This window comes from Protopterus annectens, chromosome 6.part0 (genome assembly GCF_019279795.1).
Source record: "Protopterus annectens isolate FY-2018-M chromosome 6.part0, PAN1.0, whole genome shotgun sequence".
Classification (NCBI taxonomy): domain Eukaryota; kingdom Metazoa; phylum Chordata; order Ceratodontiformes; family Protopteridae; genus Protopterus; species Protopterus annectens.
Window position 1 is genome coordinate 164995320 of NC_056737.1, and position 17876 is coordinate 165013195.

General features: G+C 35.9%; 1 protein-coding gene across 1 annotated transcript in view; it reads left to right on the forward strand.

Moving 5' to 3' along the window:
- Positions 1 to 17876, forward strand: part of LOC122803781 (leucine-rich repeat-containing protein 74A-like) — a 1499916-nt gene that overhangs the window by 675849 nt on the left and 806191 nt on the right. Inside the window, exon 5 of the mRNA XM_044073469.1 lies at positions 16815 to 16864. Coding sequence (XP_043929404.1) covers positions 16815 to 16864 — 50 coding nt within the window. The remainder of the gene's footprint in view (positions 1 to 16814; positions 16865 to 17876) is intronic.

A 17876-nucleotide genomic window follows, 5' to 3' on the forward strand; every position in this document is an offset into this window, starting at 1 on the left:
GGAAGGCAAGTTATTGGTCTATAATTTTTAGGGTAACTTGCAGGTTCACTGTTAAGTAGGAGCATTTTTTTCCTGTTAGCAAGGTTGATGTGTGTTTGGGTTGCACATGCTTACTCATGGCTAAATCTTCATGCAAAGATGTTAACACTTTTAACCAGAAGTTAAGTACTGCATCTGAGCCTGGGGTTTTCAAATTAGATGCTTTTCTTAACTTTGTTTCAATCTGTCTGGCTGTTACTTCATCCCATTTCATATCCTGTACCATTAAACTTCTTATGCTTTCTTTTACTTATATCCATTTAACATCTTTGTTATATTCCACAGGATCTTCGTTAAGTACTTCTCCAAAATGTTTCTATTTCATCTTTTTTGGGTGGTCTTTCAGTTCCTTTTACCTTGTTTCCCAATTTTCTATAATAAACTTTTTGGGTCATCAGTAATTTGCTTATTTTGTATTTTTCCTTTATTTATCTGTGTATCTTCTAAGTTTTTCCACCTGTGCTGAGATTTTTAGTTATTTGCGATAGTGCATGATAGATCCCAATGTGTTCTAATACTGCGCATTGCTTTTATCACATTTAACTTTCTAAGTATTTTTGTTGATCTGTTCCCTCTTCTATGCTCTTTTTTTTTTTTTTTTTTGCAAAAATTTTTTATTGAGTTTTACAATTTAAACAAAGGAAATATAAAATCCCCTGAGGTAATGCATAGATACATATAGAAACATTGTGATACTGTTATACAACCAAAAGGAAGTAAACACAGAAAGTTTTAAACAGCAATTAGGTATATACACAAAGAGAAGTGATAAACATATAAAGACTGTGTGGTGTAATGACTATGATATTCATAGATGAAAGAGTTACATATCTGAGTATCTATGCTATTGCTGACAAGTAAAAATTAGTCTATGCTACAATTTAACTAAACTAACTTAAAATAAAAGGGGGAGAGGAAAGATGGGAAAATAAAAACAGTGGGATATGACCCTTAATAACCTGTGTACACTATTTACAAATAGATGTCACTCGTTTAGTATGGGTCTATATTAGAACATCGAAGTTTCAGAACTTCGAATGCTCTATATCGACACCTAGTAACTGAAAACCGATAAGACCGAAAATTTAGAACAGCAATTTTTTTCCTAGGGAAAAAATCTGCTGTTCCAAAACACATACACACAACACAAACACACCAAACAAACAGCAATCCACATACATACACCTAAAATCTTACATCTAAACCTACACTAAACTGTACATACAGCACTATCTACCCACTTACCTTAACCCAAACCCTAACCCTAAGGTCTGCCACTATCGCACACACACCTCACCCGCGCCATAACCCTAACTCACCTATCTCACCCTAACCCTCACGTCCACACATTCGCACACTTACCAGAACCCAACCGTAACTTTCCACCACAGAGCTGAAAATAGCGAAGCGACAGGAACGGACAACCAAATTCTTTGCCTAGGAAAGAATTCAGTTATCTAAAATTTCACTATTTTCAGCTTTCGCTTATTAGGTGTCGATATTAGAACATTCAAAGTTCTGATACTTCGATGTTCTAATATAGACCCTTTAGTACTGGGGGTTCCTAGGAGATAGATACAGTTGGAGGTAGGGGTTAGTGAGAGTAATTTAAATTACACATTGGTTTATGGACTCCAGGTTAGGTATATATAGACTGTGAGTAGAACTGGAGAGACAATCTACTTTCTTGATAGTGTTCTATAGATGTTTTGGAGTAGAGGTTAGATTGAAGGTGTTACCTTAATCTTTTAGGATTAAATCTAGCAATAACTACCAGTATCCTTGAAAGTAGTGTATTTTTTTGAGGAAGTATTGGCTAGTTTATGAGAGGATATGAATTTGACAGCAAGTTTTTGGAAATCATTCCAAGAGATTTGAGATTTATCAATCCAGTTTTTGGTTATATAGTATTTAATGAGAGCACACATTGTAATAAGAATATGTTTAAAGATACAGGGGAGAGTACCAGGAGTGATATGTAAGATTGCAGTTTCCCGCGAGAAGGTGGATTTTTCATATCCTATTTTTTCTAATTTGGCTCTCAGGGAGCACCATAATTTATAGACTATCTTGCAACTCCAGAATATGTGTAGAATTTCAGCTTTTTCATTAGGGCAAAAGGGTGAATATTTGGAATTGAACTTGCTTAGGGTGGGTGGTGTGAAATAGGCGTTGTTATTAATCATGACCTAGGTATAAATTAATTGTTTGAAAGGGTAAGTTTTAGTGTATTTTTTATAGCCAGTCTTTTATCTTCAGAAGATATCTCTTGAGTTTTATCTTGTCAGTAGGGTGAGAAAAGGAGTGTGTTTTGTGTTTTTATACCTGCGTTAGTTTGTATGTTTTGGAGGCCATTTTATTCTTAAAGGTCAGAGTTTTGATAATTAAACTGGCTGTTTTTATGTCTTGCTCATTAATTTTAACCAAGGAAAATTTGGTTATTAAGAGGGTCATTAGCGGTCTATGAATAATCTCGTATTTTTTGGGGACATTTAGCTTCTTCCTTAAGTCTGTTATATTGTATTGGTTTAATTTGTATAGATCCCAGACGCTGATGTCTTTAATTAGAGGGAAATTGACTAAGTTTATTGGTTGGTTGTTGATTTTTAGGGTGGGGTTTAAGTGGAGAGGTTGTATGAAGTCAAGAGTGGCCGATAGATTGATTCAAACAGGTTTTGAAAGTTGTGGATCATGTTTTTGAGGAGGGGATGGAGCATGTATTTTAGATTAAGGAAGGGGAGAGATTTTGAATTAATGTTGTGAGATTTAATTAGATTAAACCAGATCTTGATCCACTGAGGGGTCCAGCATCCTAGATTTGGATCATAATTGGCAATTTGGATCATTTTTCCAGAGTGTATAACTTTATAGTAAAGTTGAAAGTCAGGCAAGCCCAAGCGTCCTTTGTCTTTAGAGAGCGAGAGTTTATTATATTTAATTCTTACAGATTTAGGTGCCAAATGACTTTTTCCATCATTGTGAAGAATTATTGGAGGACAATCAAAAAGATTGCATTAAGCTGAAAGAGAATTCTAGGTAGAACATTCATTTTGATGATACTAGTTTTTGATAGTAGGGATAAATTTATGTTCTTCCATCTCAAGATGTCTTTTTTGATATTTGATGAGGTGTGTAATAAATTAATTTTAAAGTTTCATTGGGGTTGTGTGTATAATTTATGCCTAAATATTTTAGTTGGTAATTGGGTTTGATCTCAGTATCCGGGAAGTAGAACTCTTTGTGGCCAATGGGGTTTATAAGGAACATGTATGATTTGCTAGGGTTGGTTTTATAATTGGATATGAACGAAAATGACTCTAGTGAATTTAGCAATTTATGATGGTCTGTGTTAGGGAGTTCAAAGTACAAATTTAGATCATCAGCAAAAGCAGAACATTTGAGGTTTGCATCTAACAGTTTAGGTATATGATGATATATTTTTTGGGCTATAAATAGAAGTAAGGGTTCAGATAAAGATTAAAGAGGTAGGGAGAAAGGGGGCATCCTTGTCGTGTTCCATTGGAAATTGTAATGGGGTTTGATCTAAGTTTAGGTATAGAGTAGTGGTGTCATTTTGGTGTAATACTTTTATAATGTTAATGAAATCCTGTGGTATCTCATAGCAAGGTAGAGTATTAAATAGAAAGTTTAAATCTACCCTGTCAAAAGCTTTACTGGCATCTACAGTTAAGGCATAACGGGGGGGTGTTTATCTTTAGCTAGGATCCTGATCAGGGAGTCTAGGAGAAGGCTGTTGTCATAAATTTGCCTATTATGCATAAAACTAAGTTGTTCTTGCGATATTGTGTGGTGAAGTATTTTTCCCAATCTATTAGCAATGACATGAGCTAATATCTTTAAGTCCACGTTGATAAGGGCAATTGGTCTATAACTGCCTGAGTCTAGAGGGTCAGAGTTTGGTTTAAGAATTAGAATGTTTTTTGGATTATTTACATATCTGTCAGTTATGCCAAAACAAATGATGTAGGTGAATATTTTTAGCAGAATTTTGGAAACAGTCGGAGAATTTTTTGTAAAATTCTGCCGTGTATCCATCTGGGCCTGGAGCTTTGCCTACTTTGAGTCTGTTAATAGTAAGTTTAATTTCATCTACCTTGAGGGGAGATTTTAAGAAACTTTTTTGGGAATCATTAAGTTGTGGGAATACCAGGTTATGAGTAAATTCCTTGAATTGTTTTCTAGAATCCATATTGGGGAGATTATATATGCCTTTGTAAATTTCTTCGAAGGAGTTTATGATGTCATAGTCAGTGTGCTTTAACGTTCCTTTATATTTAATTTTGTTTATCTTGGGGGGGCATTTTTGATATTAATTAGTTTGGCAAGTGTTTTGGAGGGAGTTTGTGCCCATTTTGAGTATTTGTATAACAATTTGAGTTCAGCAAGTGAATGTTTTTTCAAGTAAAGGCTATAGAGCTGTTTTTACAAATCAGTCATTGTTTCATAGATCTCTTTGGATTAGCTATGTTGAAGTTTTTGTTCAGCTTCTTTTAGTTGTAATTCTAATTTGATTTAGGAGGCGTTTTTGCTTTTCTTATACTATGTGGCTTTTTGAATTATATAACCTCTTATAACTGCTTTGGTAGCTGCCCAATGTATGTCATAGGAAGTTAAGTAAAGCGTAAAGTCCCTTTCAAGTTGTGTGAGAGTGGTCTTAATTTCTTTTATCTCTTCATCAACTAGTAAGATGTTTGAGTTTAGGGTCCAATTGTTAAACATGGAGGATCTTGGGTTAATTATAGTGGTGTTTATAGAGATATGAATTTTAGAGTGATCCGATATAGATATTGGGTGGATCTTGTAATGTATTTTGTGGTGAGTGAGGGCTTGTGAAATTAAGAAAGTGTCAATTCTTGACCAAGATTTGTGCCTTGATGAGATGAAGATAAATATATTTATTGATTTATCTTGATGCAAATACGTGTAGGGATGTACTAACTCAAATGTATTTTGCAGTTCATCTAGAGCTATGGTAGTTTGTTGTGACTGTCTTATTACTTTGTGTGACCTGTCTTTATCAGGGTTCATTAAAGAGTTCCAATCACCTCCTACAATAATGTAATGATTCTGATATTAAATAGAATGTTGAAGATATCATAGATAAAGGTGTGTTGGTTGGAGCAAGGACCATAAATGTTGAGAAAAAGAATAGGTTTAACTAGTTTAAGATAGGTGCCGACAAAAAAGCACCATCTGCCATTGGGGTCACTTTTTGTGAAGAGAATATCCCCTTGAAATGAATTATTGATAATGATAGCTAACCCCCTAGACAAAGTATTATGACTGGCTGCAATGATATGTTTCACCCATTTCATTTTCCTGTCATTATTCCAAAGCTCATCCGTCATATGCGTTTGTTGCAGATATGTTATATTGCATCTGTTTTGAAATGTGAGGTGCATAACTTTCTTTTTTTTTTCCTGGAGTCCGTTTATATTCCTTGAATCAGTTGTAATCATTAGTACAATTTAGTTTTTTATTCTGGCTGTTGTTTAGCTTAACCGTTGGGAATATTTTGAAGAGAAAAGAACCATCAATTTTGAAGTAGATTGTAAGTAGAGTGACATCTAATCCCCTAAATCCTATACTGGTGCCTATCTACCCATCCCTCTGGGAAAGTATTTTGTCTATGGGTGCAAGGTTATGTAGCAGTGGGACATTCAGATAACTACTTGACTTGTTCCAAATGTAGACATCCATCAAAAATACACAAGGCTCAGCTGCTCTTGATATTATGTCCTGAGAAAGGGAGATTTTGCAGCTTAGCCCTTGCCAGTGTGGTGCATACAGAGTAATTGGCACAACATCTAAACCAAACTATTATAAATAGCTGTTAATACAACTTGTAGATAAGAAGTCAGTTAGAGTAAACCATTTCCAGGAAAGGTATTTATTAGTTGACAGTAGCAATCAACTATAGGTAACATCTAAGAGGGGTGGGGGTTATACCTTCGCCAGCGAGCTTGTTGTACCTGGAGAATTACTAACTAGTAAGAACCCTTATCTTTTAGCTCACTCTATTTAGTTGAAACAGTGCAGTATTACCCGAGGAGAAAAAAAAATTGGGGTAATCACCAAAATTTGGGGAGTCGTTTAATTTAGCCATCTAATGATAAGTAGTAGACTTTTAGATGTAGCCCTGATTGGAAGAAAAACCTAAGGAGGTTTGGGGCCATCAACCAAGGGGGTATACATTTATGTTAGTGTCTAAAGACAACATGTGTAACTCAAGTAGGAGGAGACCCCACCAAACACATCGTATAAAGAGGTTTAGTCCGTAGTCTGGAAACAATGCAATGATACTCCACCAACCTTGAAGAGAAAAAAAATTCTAAGCTGGTGGACAGTCTGTAAGCACATAGGCTGTGCTACTCCTGAAAATTCAATTAATATCTGACTTTTTATTGGCTCATCGTATAAGGGGAATGATCAAAAACAGCAATGATTGACTACAGACAATAAGAGCCAACTCGCTCTATCACTACTTTTAGAAAAAAAGTAATTCTTACACTTAAAATCTACTCACTGGATACTGTAGCCTGGACCACATAGCATGGATGCTTCTCTGTAACTGAGGCCTAAATAAGCAAACAAAGAAACAACTGAACTAAGAAGCTGCTTATCTGTATATAAAACTTCAAATTAACTCTAGTTGCTGCCTAATTAATCATAGGTCTACAATTGTAATGGCTAATCAAGCTGATCTAATGAAAACTCAAACTACTAAAACAAAACTGTCACTAATAGCTTCACCAGAAAAAGATACCTCCACCAAAAGGGAGAAAACTAATAAACCACAGCAGGACACTCAAAAGCCTGCCTTAGGTCAAAACAAGATCCGTCTCTCACAACTGAGAACCTTAAAATAGCTCTGCAACCTTTGCAAACTGAATTCATTGTTTCTTACACAAACTTGCCTCTTTTGGATCTAATCTGGATCAAATAATGTGGCGCCTGGAACAGAATGAAGCTAAAACTATGGATAATGAAATCAAAATCCAAGAAATAAAACAAAATCTGCAGTCTAGCAACACTGACATCAAAGACATACTTCAAAAAATGGTAGATCTTGAAACCAGAAGTCATCAGAAGAACATTATAATAAGAGAAATTCATGAGTCTGTTGAAAATACTCATATCGGCACAACAGTAAAGGAGATCTTTAACACATTTCTTGACGACAAAGACCTAATGAATGAAATAGTCATAGAAGGAGCTCACAGATCTCTCAGACGTGCCCAAATTGCTGAAATTTCAAGACAAATCTACATTAGACTGTTAAACTCTGCACATGTTCAAAGTTTACTAACAGCCTTCAAAACAAAAAAGAACACTACTTGGAGGGACCATAAAATTACCATCCTGCAAGACCTTCCTTTAGAATACAAGCAAAAATGACAAAATATTTCCAAATGTTGTGCATACCTAGTGGAGAACAATATTCGCTTCCAGATGAGATACCCAGCAACATTAATTTTCTACCATAAAGACACCAAGATTCAAATCGAGACCCCTGCGGAGGCCAAATCCACAGTAACGTGTTAAAATGACAACGTTTTTACTGCATTCGTAATTGTGTTTTAGTAATCAAAATATTGGGTTTTTTTTGTTAATTCATAGGGATGCTGGGCAGTAATGAGTCCTGCGGACGTATTAATATAATATGTACTGATCTCTATATTGTTCTGTTTTTTCTAGTTGTTAAGCTTTGAAGAACCATTTCTGATTTGGGCCATTTAGAACAGATTGTTTAGTTGCCTTGTAGTTTCTCAGTTTGCAAACAGCAGACAGCCTGTTTGCATTTTTTCATGGGTTCACGTGTTGACTGGACATACCTGTCACATCTCCTTGCTTTGGCTCTAAAGTGCAGCATTAGGCCTTGGATAGGGAGCTGCATTTTGTGCTAAATAGGTAATCTTGTGATCTTCGGCAAACCATTTTTTTTCTCTTCCCTGAAGCTTGTTGCTCTACACTTTTAGCTCAGGAACATTAAGCCTGCCCTGGTCAGTCTTTCAAGGTCATTGTTCTTAGAAGCTAATCCTGCTACATATTAATTACCTTGCTTCCAAGTTGACTCTCAGTGACAAATGTAACACTGATCTCAAGGCCTGTTTTGTTTTATTTACAGTTCTGTGACAAGATGTATTTAGCTAGGATTTTGACTTACTATTAGTTTGTCATTGTCAAAGTTTATTGCTAGGATCAAACTACACACATTGACCTTGCTGAAGTTAAAACTTAGCCTTTGACAGATGTCCCGATGCTTTGGGTAGGTGATCAATGATCTCACCCACCGTGATTGTATCCGCGGATATCACATTGATGTAGGGGGAACAACGTTTTTTTTGTTTTTTTCTCTCTTCTATACTCTTCTAACAATGACACTCATTTGTTTTATCAAGCTTCTGACTTTTGGGGTTTTATTGACCTTCTGCAGTTTATTTCTTTCATTTATCTTAATATGTTTATTTCTATTAAATCAAGCAACTCTTCTCTTAGCTCATTTTCTTCTAAACTGAGGGCACATTTTTTTTTCCATTTCTTGTGGGAATTCTATAGAAAGTTCTATCACATCATCCTGTGGCACATTCTCTTCAATTTCATCCTGTGTTATCCATTGCTGTGTCATATGGGAACTCACTGGCTTATCACTCCTCAACATTGACTGCATCAGTCTCTCCACAGTTTCCTGTTCATTCCCTTACTGTCCAGCTTCAGGTGAACATTTATACTGGTTTCCTGTGGAAGGCTGCAAAATATCTTCATATGGCACCTGACCAGTTGCTTCCTGTTCCACTGGTTTCCCCTTAATTTGGATGTCTATTGCTCTATCCTGTTGTGGTGCTTTCTGAATTAGATTTGCTGCACTGAATCCTTCACTTTGTAAGTGCTGCATTACCTCAAGTTTCTGTTTTTTAACTTCTCCATTACTAATCTCCTTTTCTGCTTTTCCTCTTTGTTTTTTTTATTTTTTGTATTTAAAGTTTTCCATGTCCAGATTCCTTTGCCTGTATTTCTCTTCAAATATCTTTGGTGCTGCTCTTTTTGTATTGATTTAGTTTAACTTTCTCCTTTGTGTACATATTAAATCTCTTTTTCTTTCCCATGTCCATATTTCTTCAGGTGTCTCCTGATCTTCCTGTTTCTCCTTACTTTGGGGACTCGTTCCATTATGCTGTGATGTAACCTGTGTTAGACCTTCTACACCAAATCCTTCACTTCACAGGCACTCTATAACTTCAACTTCTAATTTTTAATTTCTGATTTACTAATCTTCTTTTCTACCATCCCTCTTTGTGATATTATTTTTTTTATTGCGAAATTTTCCATATCTGGATGCATTTGCCTGTATTTCTCTTCGAATATCTTTGAGGCTGCCTTCTTTGCATTAATTAATTTGGCTTTCATCTTTGCATAAATATTTCACTATATCAAATCTCTCTTTCTTTCCCATGTTTTCACTATATCAAATCTCTCTTTCTTTCCCATGTCCATATTTCTTTTTTATCTTCTTTTTCTTTCAGCTGTTCCCATTAGGGGTCACCACAGCGGATCATCTGTTTCCATTTCTTCCTGTCCTCTGCATTTTGCTCTGTCACACCAACCACCTGCATGTCCTCTCTCACCACATCCATAAACCTTATCTTAGGCCTTCCTCTTTTCCTCTTACCTGGCAGCTTCATCCTTAGCATCCTTTTCCCAATATACCCAGCATACGTCCTCAGCACATGTCCAAACCAATGCAGTCTCGCCTCTCTGGCTTTGTCTCCAAACCGTCCGCTGGCCCTCTAATATTTGTTTGTGTCTTTCAGCTTTTTCCCGGTTAGGGGTCGCCACAGTGGAACTCCGGTCCGCTAATGATTGGCAGTAGAGTTTTACGTGCTGGCTTGCCGGGCCTAATGCACAACCTTCAACGAAGGAATGCCCGTTCACGCATGTCGCCACACAGAAGACGCTCTAACTTAGGATCGAACGGGCAACGTCTAACTGTGAGGCGACAACGCTACCGCAGCACCACCACCCCAGTCTGGCTGACCCTCTAATATACTTATTCCTAATCCTGTCTACCCTCGTCCCACCCAGTGCAAATCTTAACATCTTTAACTTTGCCATATCCAGCTCTGACTCCTGCATTTTTGTCAATGCCACTGTCTCCAACTCATATAACATAGCTTTTTTTATACTTTTCAAAAATGTCTACGTTTTGTTGTTTATAATTTCACACTTCCTCAGATGCTTCTTTTTCCAAACAGATCAAAGTTTCTTGATCTATATACTGTTTTTCCCAAATCTGTTGTATTAATGAACACAAATTTGTATTAGAAGCTTCTGACAGTTTTTCTTGTGGAAGTATTTTTCTTTCCTCTAATTTCTCTCTTAATCTTTTTGTATATCTTGTGTCTGGAAGTTCTGGGCTTTTTGCATAATAGTAACAGTACATAATTTCTTTGTTATCCTCAATAGTCCACATTATCTTCTTTAAGGCTTTTCTTTGACCTACCAGGTATTGTGATTTTTGTGGACTGATACTTGCTTCTACATCAGGGTGCCATCCTCCCCCTGGATCTGACCTGGCCCCATTGTAGAAATGTTTCTGTATTTTGAAGATTCTACACTGTCATTTTTTCCAGTCCTGGCACTAGTGCGCCTACTAGGATTGGGCACTTTTTTTATCCTGGGCTTTGTGCACCCAGCTATGTTTTTTTAATTTTTGACCTACTTCTTCCATGATATATGCTATATATAAACACAGTCCATATATATCAGTGTCGTCTTGGTGAGATTTTGTGAAAAACAGGGTCCACCCCGTGAAGGTACTCACCAAGATTTGAGGATGAATTCAGTTTCAGCAGTACTTCTCTCCTTTACTTGCTGACTTTACATTTCCCCATTTGGACTCCTAATGGTATTGTAAGTTCTTGCTGAAGTATTCTCGGTCATTATTACTAATTACGTCTCCTCCCTGTGTTTTGTTTGGATCCAGTTTGTGTGATTCCTTTTCAATATAATTTAATTTGATTCCAGTTTTTGTGGTTACCTGGATGTCACTAGGACAACTTATCAACCCCTTTGTGGAGCCAAAGTGTTTTGCATAAGAGTTTCCAAAATGTATCTATAATATGTTGTGTTTGAGAATAAATTTTAGAATCTACACACAGTTTATTTGCATGTCTTTACTCCTTCCATATCATGTGTATATATAAAAATGTTTCCTGTTATGCTCAATATCTTTATATAAATTTTCTTGATCTTGTCCCACACTATGCTTAATGTGTTTGTCCAGCTTATTTATTTCAGTTTTAGACCTTTTTTCAATTTCTTATATTTTTTGTCTCTCACCTTCATCAGGTATCTTGTTCTTATGGAAGTATATCCCTCTGACATTGTATGCCTAGATCCTGATGTTTAATATTTTTTTTTTTGCTTTTTTGCACTCAAGCAATTTCTCTTTCAAAACTTTCCACATTTCATCTGCAGTTTTTTCTCTGAACACATCACTCCAGTTAGTTTTATGTAGTGACTGTTTTGCTTGCATATAATCCGTAAGTAATCTTCAGTGCATTGGTTTGAATTCAGTTTGTCAGTCAGAATTGTCTAGCAGCAAATTAACCTTTATAACCCTATGGTCACTGCACAACAGTGGTAAAACTTGACTTGAAGTAACAGTAATTTCTTTAGGAACACAAAGATTATACACTATGTCCTGTTCTCTTTTAGTTTTTTTTTTACAATTTGAAGCAATTGCTGTTCCTGAATATACGTTGTGAATAATTTCCTTACTAATGTTGTTGAATCAATATTATTCCAGTCTGTTTCTGGTAAACTTTTAAGTCCCCAGCTAATATTATTTTCCCTCCTATGTTTCATGCAAGAAATGTATGAATTCCTCTGTGTCAACAGCACTTGACCTTGATGGTCTGTACACTCCAACAGTTGATATATATGTTCCGGGTTGTCTTTATTGTCACAGTTACACAATGTATAGTATTGGTATTATCATTGAACATGTAATAATTATAGCTCTCATAACTATCTTTAATCCTTGTCATAACACTTCTGCCTGATTTTTTGTTAGAATGTCTGCTACAGTAAAAACATTTATACCCTGACAGAACTGGTTTCCAATCATTGTTCTTTAACCATGTTTCACAAACAAGAAGAACATCAATCTTTTGGAAACTTAGCAAATTTTCCAGTTTAAAAAAAATGTTATTATTAATGCTCCTTGCATTAAGAACTGCAGAGATGCATCAAATGTTGTTTTCTGTGAACATTTAAATTTTCGACCGGGCAAAAATCCTGCCTAGTGTTTGTCAAATATTGCAAAGTGTCTGCTGCAAAAATTATCTTCCATGATCTTGAGAAATGCACGCCATCCTGTCTGAACACATGTATGCCCAAAACTAGGCTTGGATGCTCTACACGTTTCATTTTTAAAAAAGGGACAGTTTTTTCCATGTTGGTATTTACCCAAAAAAATCTTTTCCTTCACAGTGACCTGACTATCCTTTCTATATGTGATTTGTGAAAAATACTTGCTAACACCAGTATAAGCTATACTGTCTAAGAGGACTGTACGTTCTTTACTAACAGTCAGAGTCCTTGCAAATGAGATCATTTGTACTCACATGAATGAAAACAGATCCGTAGTTTCTTACATTAAGGTGTTCCAAGGCTTATCTCACATCTACAAAGTTTGCTCCTGGCAAGCATAACACTAGTCGATGTTCATTATCTTCTTTGCAAATGTAAGTATCAGTTCCTCTAATAATGGAATCTTCAGTTACAAAAATGTATTTTCTGTCCAGATTTGAAGAGTCTTCAACCTCTAATACAGTACTATCTGTTCTATCTATTGTTACAGAAGAACATAGGGTTTCTTTAAGTACTAGTCCTTCATTTATGCCTAATGTGGTATCTGTGTTTACCTTAAACTAGGCTATCCATCTCCCTGCCTTCTTTTAAGAACCTAAGAGTTAAGGAGTGATGTTTCCCTTTACTTAGGAGACAACTCAGGTACAGGGGCGGCCCGTGCTATTGGACTGCTGGACTGCAGCCCCCTCAACTTTAAAATAAAAAAATAAAAAGAAATAAATAGAAAAAAAAATTTTTTAAAAATCGCGGACTTCGCGCATGCGCACTAGTCCGGACTGCTGCTGAGACAGTCTGGAGCATGCGCAGATTGTCTCAGCAGCAGTCCTGACTGGGAAACATGGAGAACAGAGCTCCCAGAAGTGTTTTGGATAGGGATCGGCTGTGCGGTGGTGGTTTACAGGCAGGATTTATTTTATTTTGGATCTGCGGTGGTGTACTTTGGAGTTATGGACTACAAGGAGCTGAGAGCTGCAGGGAACAGAAGTTTAGTGCTGATTATGCTAAGTCAGCTCACATTGCTAATAGCACAACAGGTTGTGTACTTGCTTTTGATACAGAAGGTCGTTGGTTCTACTCCCACAAGGGGTGAATGGTGCCATACTGAAAGTTAAGATATTAACTATGAGCTTGTTATCAGTTTGCCAGCCATTTCCTATTGCAATATTACTAGCTTATTTTTAATGTAATTTAGGCAATTTATTCCTCAGGGGCATCAGCCACTTTATTTTTCGATGAAACCATGAAATATAAAGATGATTGCTAGCAGCAAACTTTTCATTACAGATTTATTTAATGTGGAATTATTTAGATGACTTTTTACTACTTCAGAGATTGTGCATATTTACTGATAATGGTGGACTGTAGAATTGTGCATATTTACTGATAATAGTGGACTGTAGAAGTTTGAGTAGACTTTTATGATGGAAATGTTCTGAATTGGGCAGTTTTGTTTCATTGTTTACTGGAGAAATGTTCAAAGCAATATGAAGGTGTATCAAAGAGCACATGTATGTTTCATATGCAAGGGGCCTATGATTTGAAAACAGCCCAGAATTAATTTTTATCTGCCACAGGTAAAATGTATTTTCTTTGAATGTGGGTTTTAATGTTGTTTCAATGAATGTGAGTTTCAAGGGCAGAGAAGTTTTAATGCCAGGTTTGTTTAGCAGATGTCTTAGTGTTTGTGCTGTAAAATGCAAAATAAAACTTTCAAATGAAGTTCAAATCATCATACAAGTAAATCAGTATGCACATTAGTGTTTATGGTAAATGGAGTGAAATAGCAAAGTAATGGATCATTGGAATGGCTGCAGGGGGAGGCTCCATTCGACCATGGTTTTGTGAGGGGGAAGGGCGGCAAACTTAGGCAGCCCCAGCTGAACTATACTTCCCAACTGTCCAGATTTTCAAAGAATGAATAGATTTTTTGCTTCTTATTTTTAGTTTGTTCCTCATAAAATTTGTGGTTTTCTGGCAAATTATTTAGGAATTAAGTCACTAAATAATGACACACTAGTTTCAGACTTCATAACCTTCAGAAAAATGCATGCTAAAGTAAGACCTGTTCTATCAATGGTCCCAGTTTATACAAGAGCAATTTTTAGTACTGTTTATATGTTCCCCCAATATATTTGGCCTTGTCCAGATTTATTGCATTAACAGGTTGAGAGGTACATGCAAATAAATTGCTTTATAGAATTAGGCATAGCCAAACCTCTCAACTGTCCCTAATTTTGGCTCAAAATGTTGCTCTTCCCCTAATGATCCCTCCGCAAAATAGCAATTTTGGAAGAAAACATGGAGGGTTTATAATTAAGAAATAACTGTAATAATCAGATTACTTTTATTTCAGAAATGCATGTAGATTCTTTTATTTTGTCAGCTGCTCAAGTTAGCAGTACTAATATTAAAGTGTCCCTTCTTTGACAGGTTCCCAGCTGTATTGTTTGCATCACATTTTTGGTCCATTTTTCTTAAAATTGTGTTTTTGGCAAATTAGTGACAAATCACTAAAGACTGAAGTTAGAAAATAATGACAGACATTTGAGTTTCAGATTTTATACCATTCAGAAACTTCATACTAATGCAAGACCTATTTTATTATCTTTCTAAGTTTATTAGAGCAATATTTAAAAATTGTCCTTATTTTTGGGCCTTTGTCCCACTTCTGTGTATGGCTTTGTCCAGATTTCTTGCTCTGAGGTTGAGAGGTATGACAAATGTGTCAGGGCCATCACAGTCAGCCAGAGACATTTCAAATTGTGACATACTTGCTGCACCCCACTCCCCCATGTAGTGACTCTGGATGTGTCCAAGCAAGGCAAGGAGTAGTTATGCAGTGTAAATGTGCAGTGTGTCCCCCCATCCAAGGTAGGCACAAGTACTACAGTGGCTTTTCATCTGTCCTTGATTTTGCAGAACGTTCTGGTTTCTGTCATATTTTTGTACTGTTGATTTATGCTTATTACTCAGATGTATGCTTATTACTCAGAAAGTGCCTGTTGCTCTGTGTTTAAGTAGCAATGCTTTAATGACCATAAGGTAAGCTTGTCTGAGATCGTAAGATGCAAGTAAGCTTTAATAAGCATACTGTTAAAGAATTGCTAACATTGAAAGCCTTTCTGTTGTTGCCATGCAGAGAATACTTGACTAGATAATGTATAAGCCTTGGGTATTAAAGGACAGGATTCCATTATTTTAAAAAGCTCATTACACTTGTTGGAGACTTCCAGTCATCTCTACAGACTTTACCCGTAAACTAAACAGAATGCCAATGATGTGTGGTCCATAACCTGTACAGTAATCCTTTAAGCAATGTATCTTGAGCTTGTTTCTTGTTTGCTTTTCATTTTTTACATTGATCATGTTTTCCCCATGAAACAAGTAGATAGTTGTCAGGCAGCAGGTCTTTTTTGGATAAGAATCATTTTTACAAGTGGGGGCATCACAGAGATTTCTACTTTCAGCATGTTACTTGGTACTTTAATAAAGCTGAATATAAATTATAATTAGAACTGCAGTGCAAGGAGAAGTGGCTTGAGTTGAGTGCTTCTTGTTTTTCTTATACTTGATTTTGACTGGCATTCCAGTAATGTATTTAAAAAGTAATTTATTTTTTCATGCCTCATAACCTTTTGTTTCCATCTAGATATCAAGTAAGCTGTCATGCAGCCAATGCACTGAAAAATTTTTATTCTTTTACACTTATTTTTGTCTTGATTGGACTCTCATAATGATGGTTTGGCACCCAGGGCAGCATATTTAATTAAAGTTCGTTTTTGTGGTTTTGAGCATAGCTCCTCCCCTTTCTAGTTGGCCACACCCCTTCCCCTTGACCCCACCCATTCAGCTGTCTCCTGCAGCCTCCCTTTGATTTGAAGTCACCAGCCGCCACTGCTCAGGTACCATCATGACAAAATTAAATCTTTCAGAACTTTTGATCAGTTGTTAATTTCTTGTTAAGAAAAGAGAAAAAGAATGGCCTGTGTCTAAGCAGGCTCTTTCAAAATGGTTGTGTTATGCTGTTACTTTCAGTTAAACCCACCACAACAAAACAGTACCAGGCAGGGTCAAGGCTATCTCTACCAGGGCCCTGGCTGTATCTGTGGCTTTTCTGGAAAGGTTTGGATGGTATAAGTACTCTAGAAGCAGAACTGTGGCCCTCTGTGCACACTTTTACAAAGCTCTATTAACTTGACTCCTTCTTCAGGTCTAGGGCAGGCTTTGCTAGGACCATTCTCAAAGGGCTCCTGGACCCTCCGCCTTCCACCCCAGATTGTATCTGAAAATATCAACAGGGTAGTAGTATTATTGAACTGCACTCATTTATTCTGGCTACTAAATAATTTTTTTATTTTTGTCTATTTATGTATTTCCAGGAAATGAATTTCGAGAAGAATCAGCCAGGATTCTTTCAGAGTACCTTTCAGTGAGTAAACACAAAATTGAACAGTTGTCTTTTTTTTCTAAACATAAATACATTTCTAATCGTGTTTTCTCATCTTATGTTCATTTTGTTTTATGTATATATATATATATATATATATATATATATATATATATATATAAGAGAAAACATTTCTATTTATATTCGATACAGTCTAGATATTGATCCATGCTGGAGTATGAGAATAGTGCCACCATCCATCCACATTTAATATACATATACACACACACACACACACACATATATATATATATATATATATATATATATATATATATATATATATATACATATATATATATATATATATATATATATATATATATATGGGTCTACTTTGTTTGATAGAAAACACATTTCACTGAAACTCATTTCGTCGAAGTCTCATTTCACTGAAAATGAATTGCCAGAATGCAATTCACTGAAAGCTCACTTCACTGAAAACTCATTTGACTGAAACTCATTTAGTCTAAACAGATATATGCTCTGTTCCCTACTGTAGTGTGATCCTGGAGTTAGTATATATAGTAAGGGGGGGTGAAGGGCACAGCCCCCCACATTGGGGGGTGTGGGGGGAGTAGCCCACCACCTATTTTAAATGTTGTAAACCATAGACATGGATTCTTACAAGTCAAATGAATAACTCTTTCCAGAAAATAATATATACCCAAACTATATGGGGAGCTACTCCCCCCCCCCAACTATATATACTAACTCCAGGATTGCACTATAGTGGGGAACAGGGCATATACCTGTTTAAACTAAATGAGTTTCAGTGAAATGTGTTTTCAATGAAGTGAGCTTTCAGTGAATTGTGCTCAGGGAATTCATTTTCAGGGAAATGGGGCTCCAACGAAATGAGTTTCAGTGAAATATGTTTTCTATCAAACAAAGTAGACCCATATATATATATATATATATATATATATATATATATATATATATATATATATATATATATACATATATATAAATATTATATAGAAGTATCTCA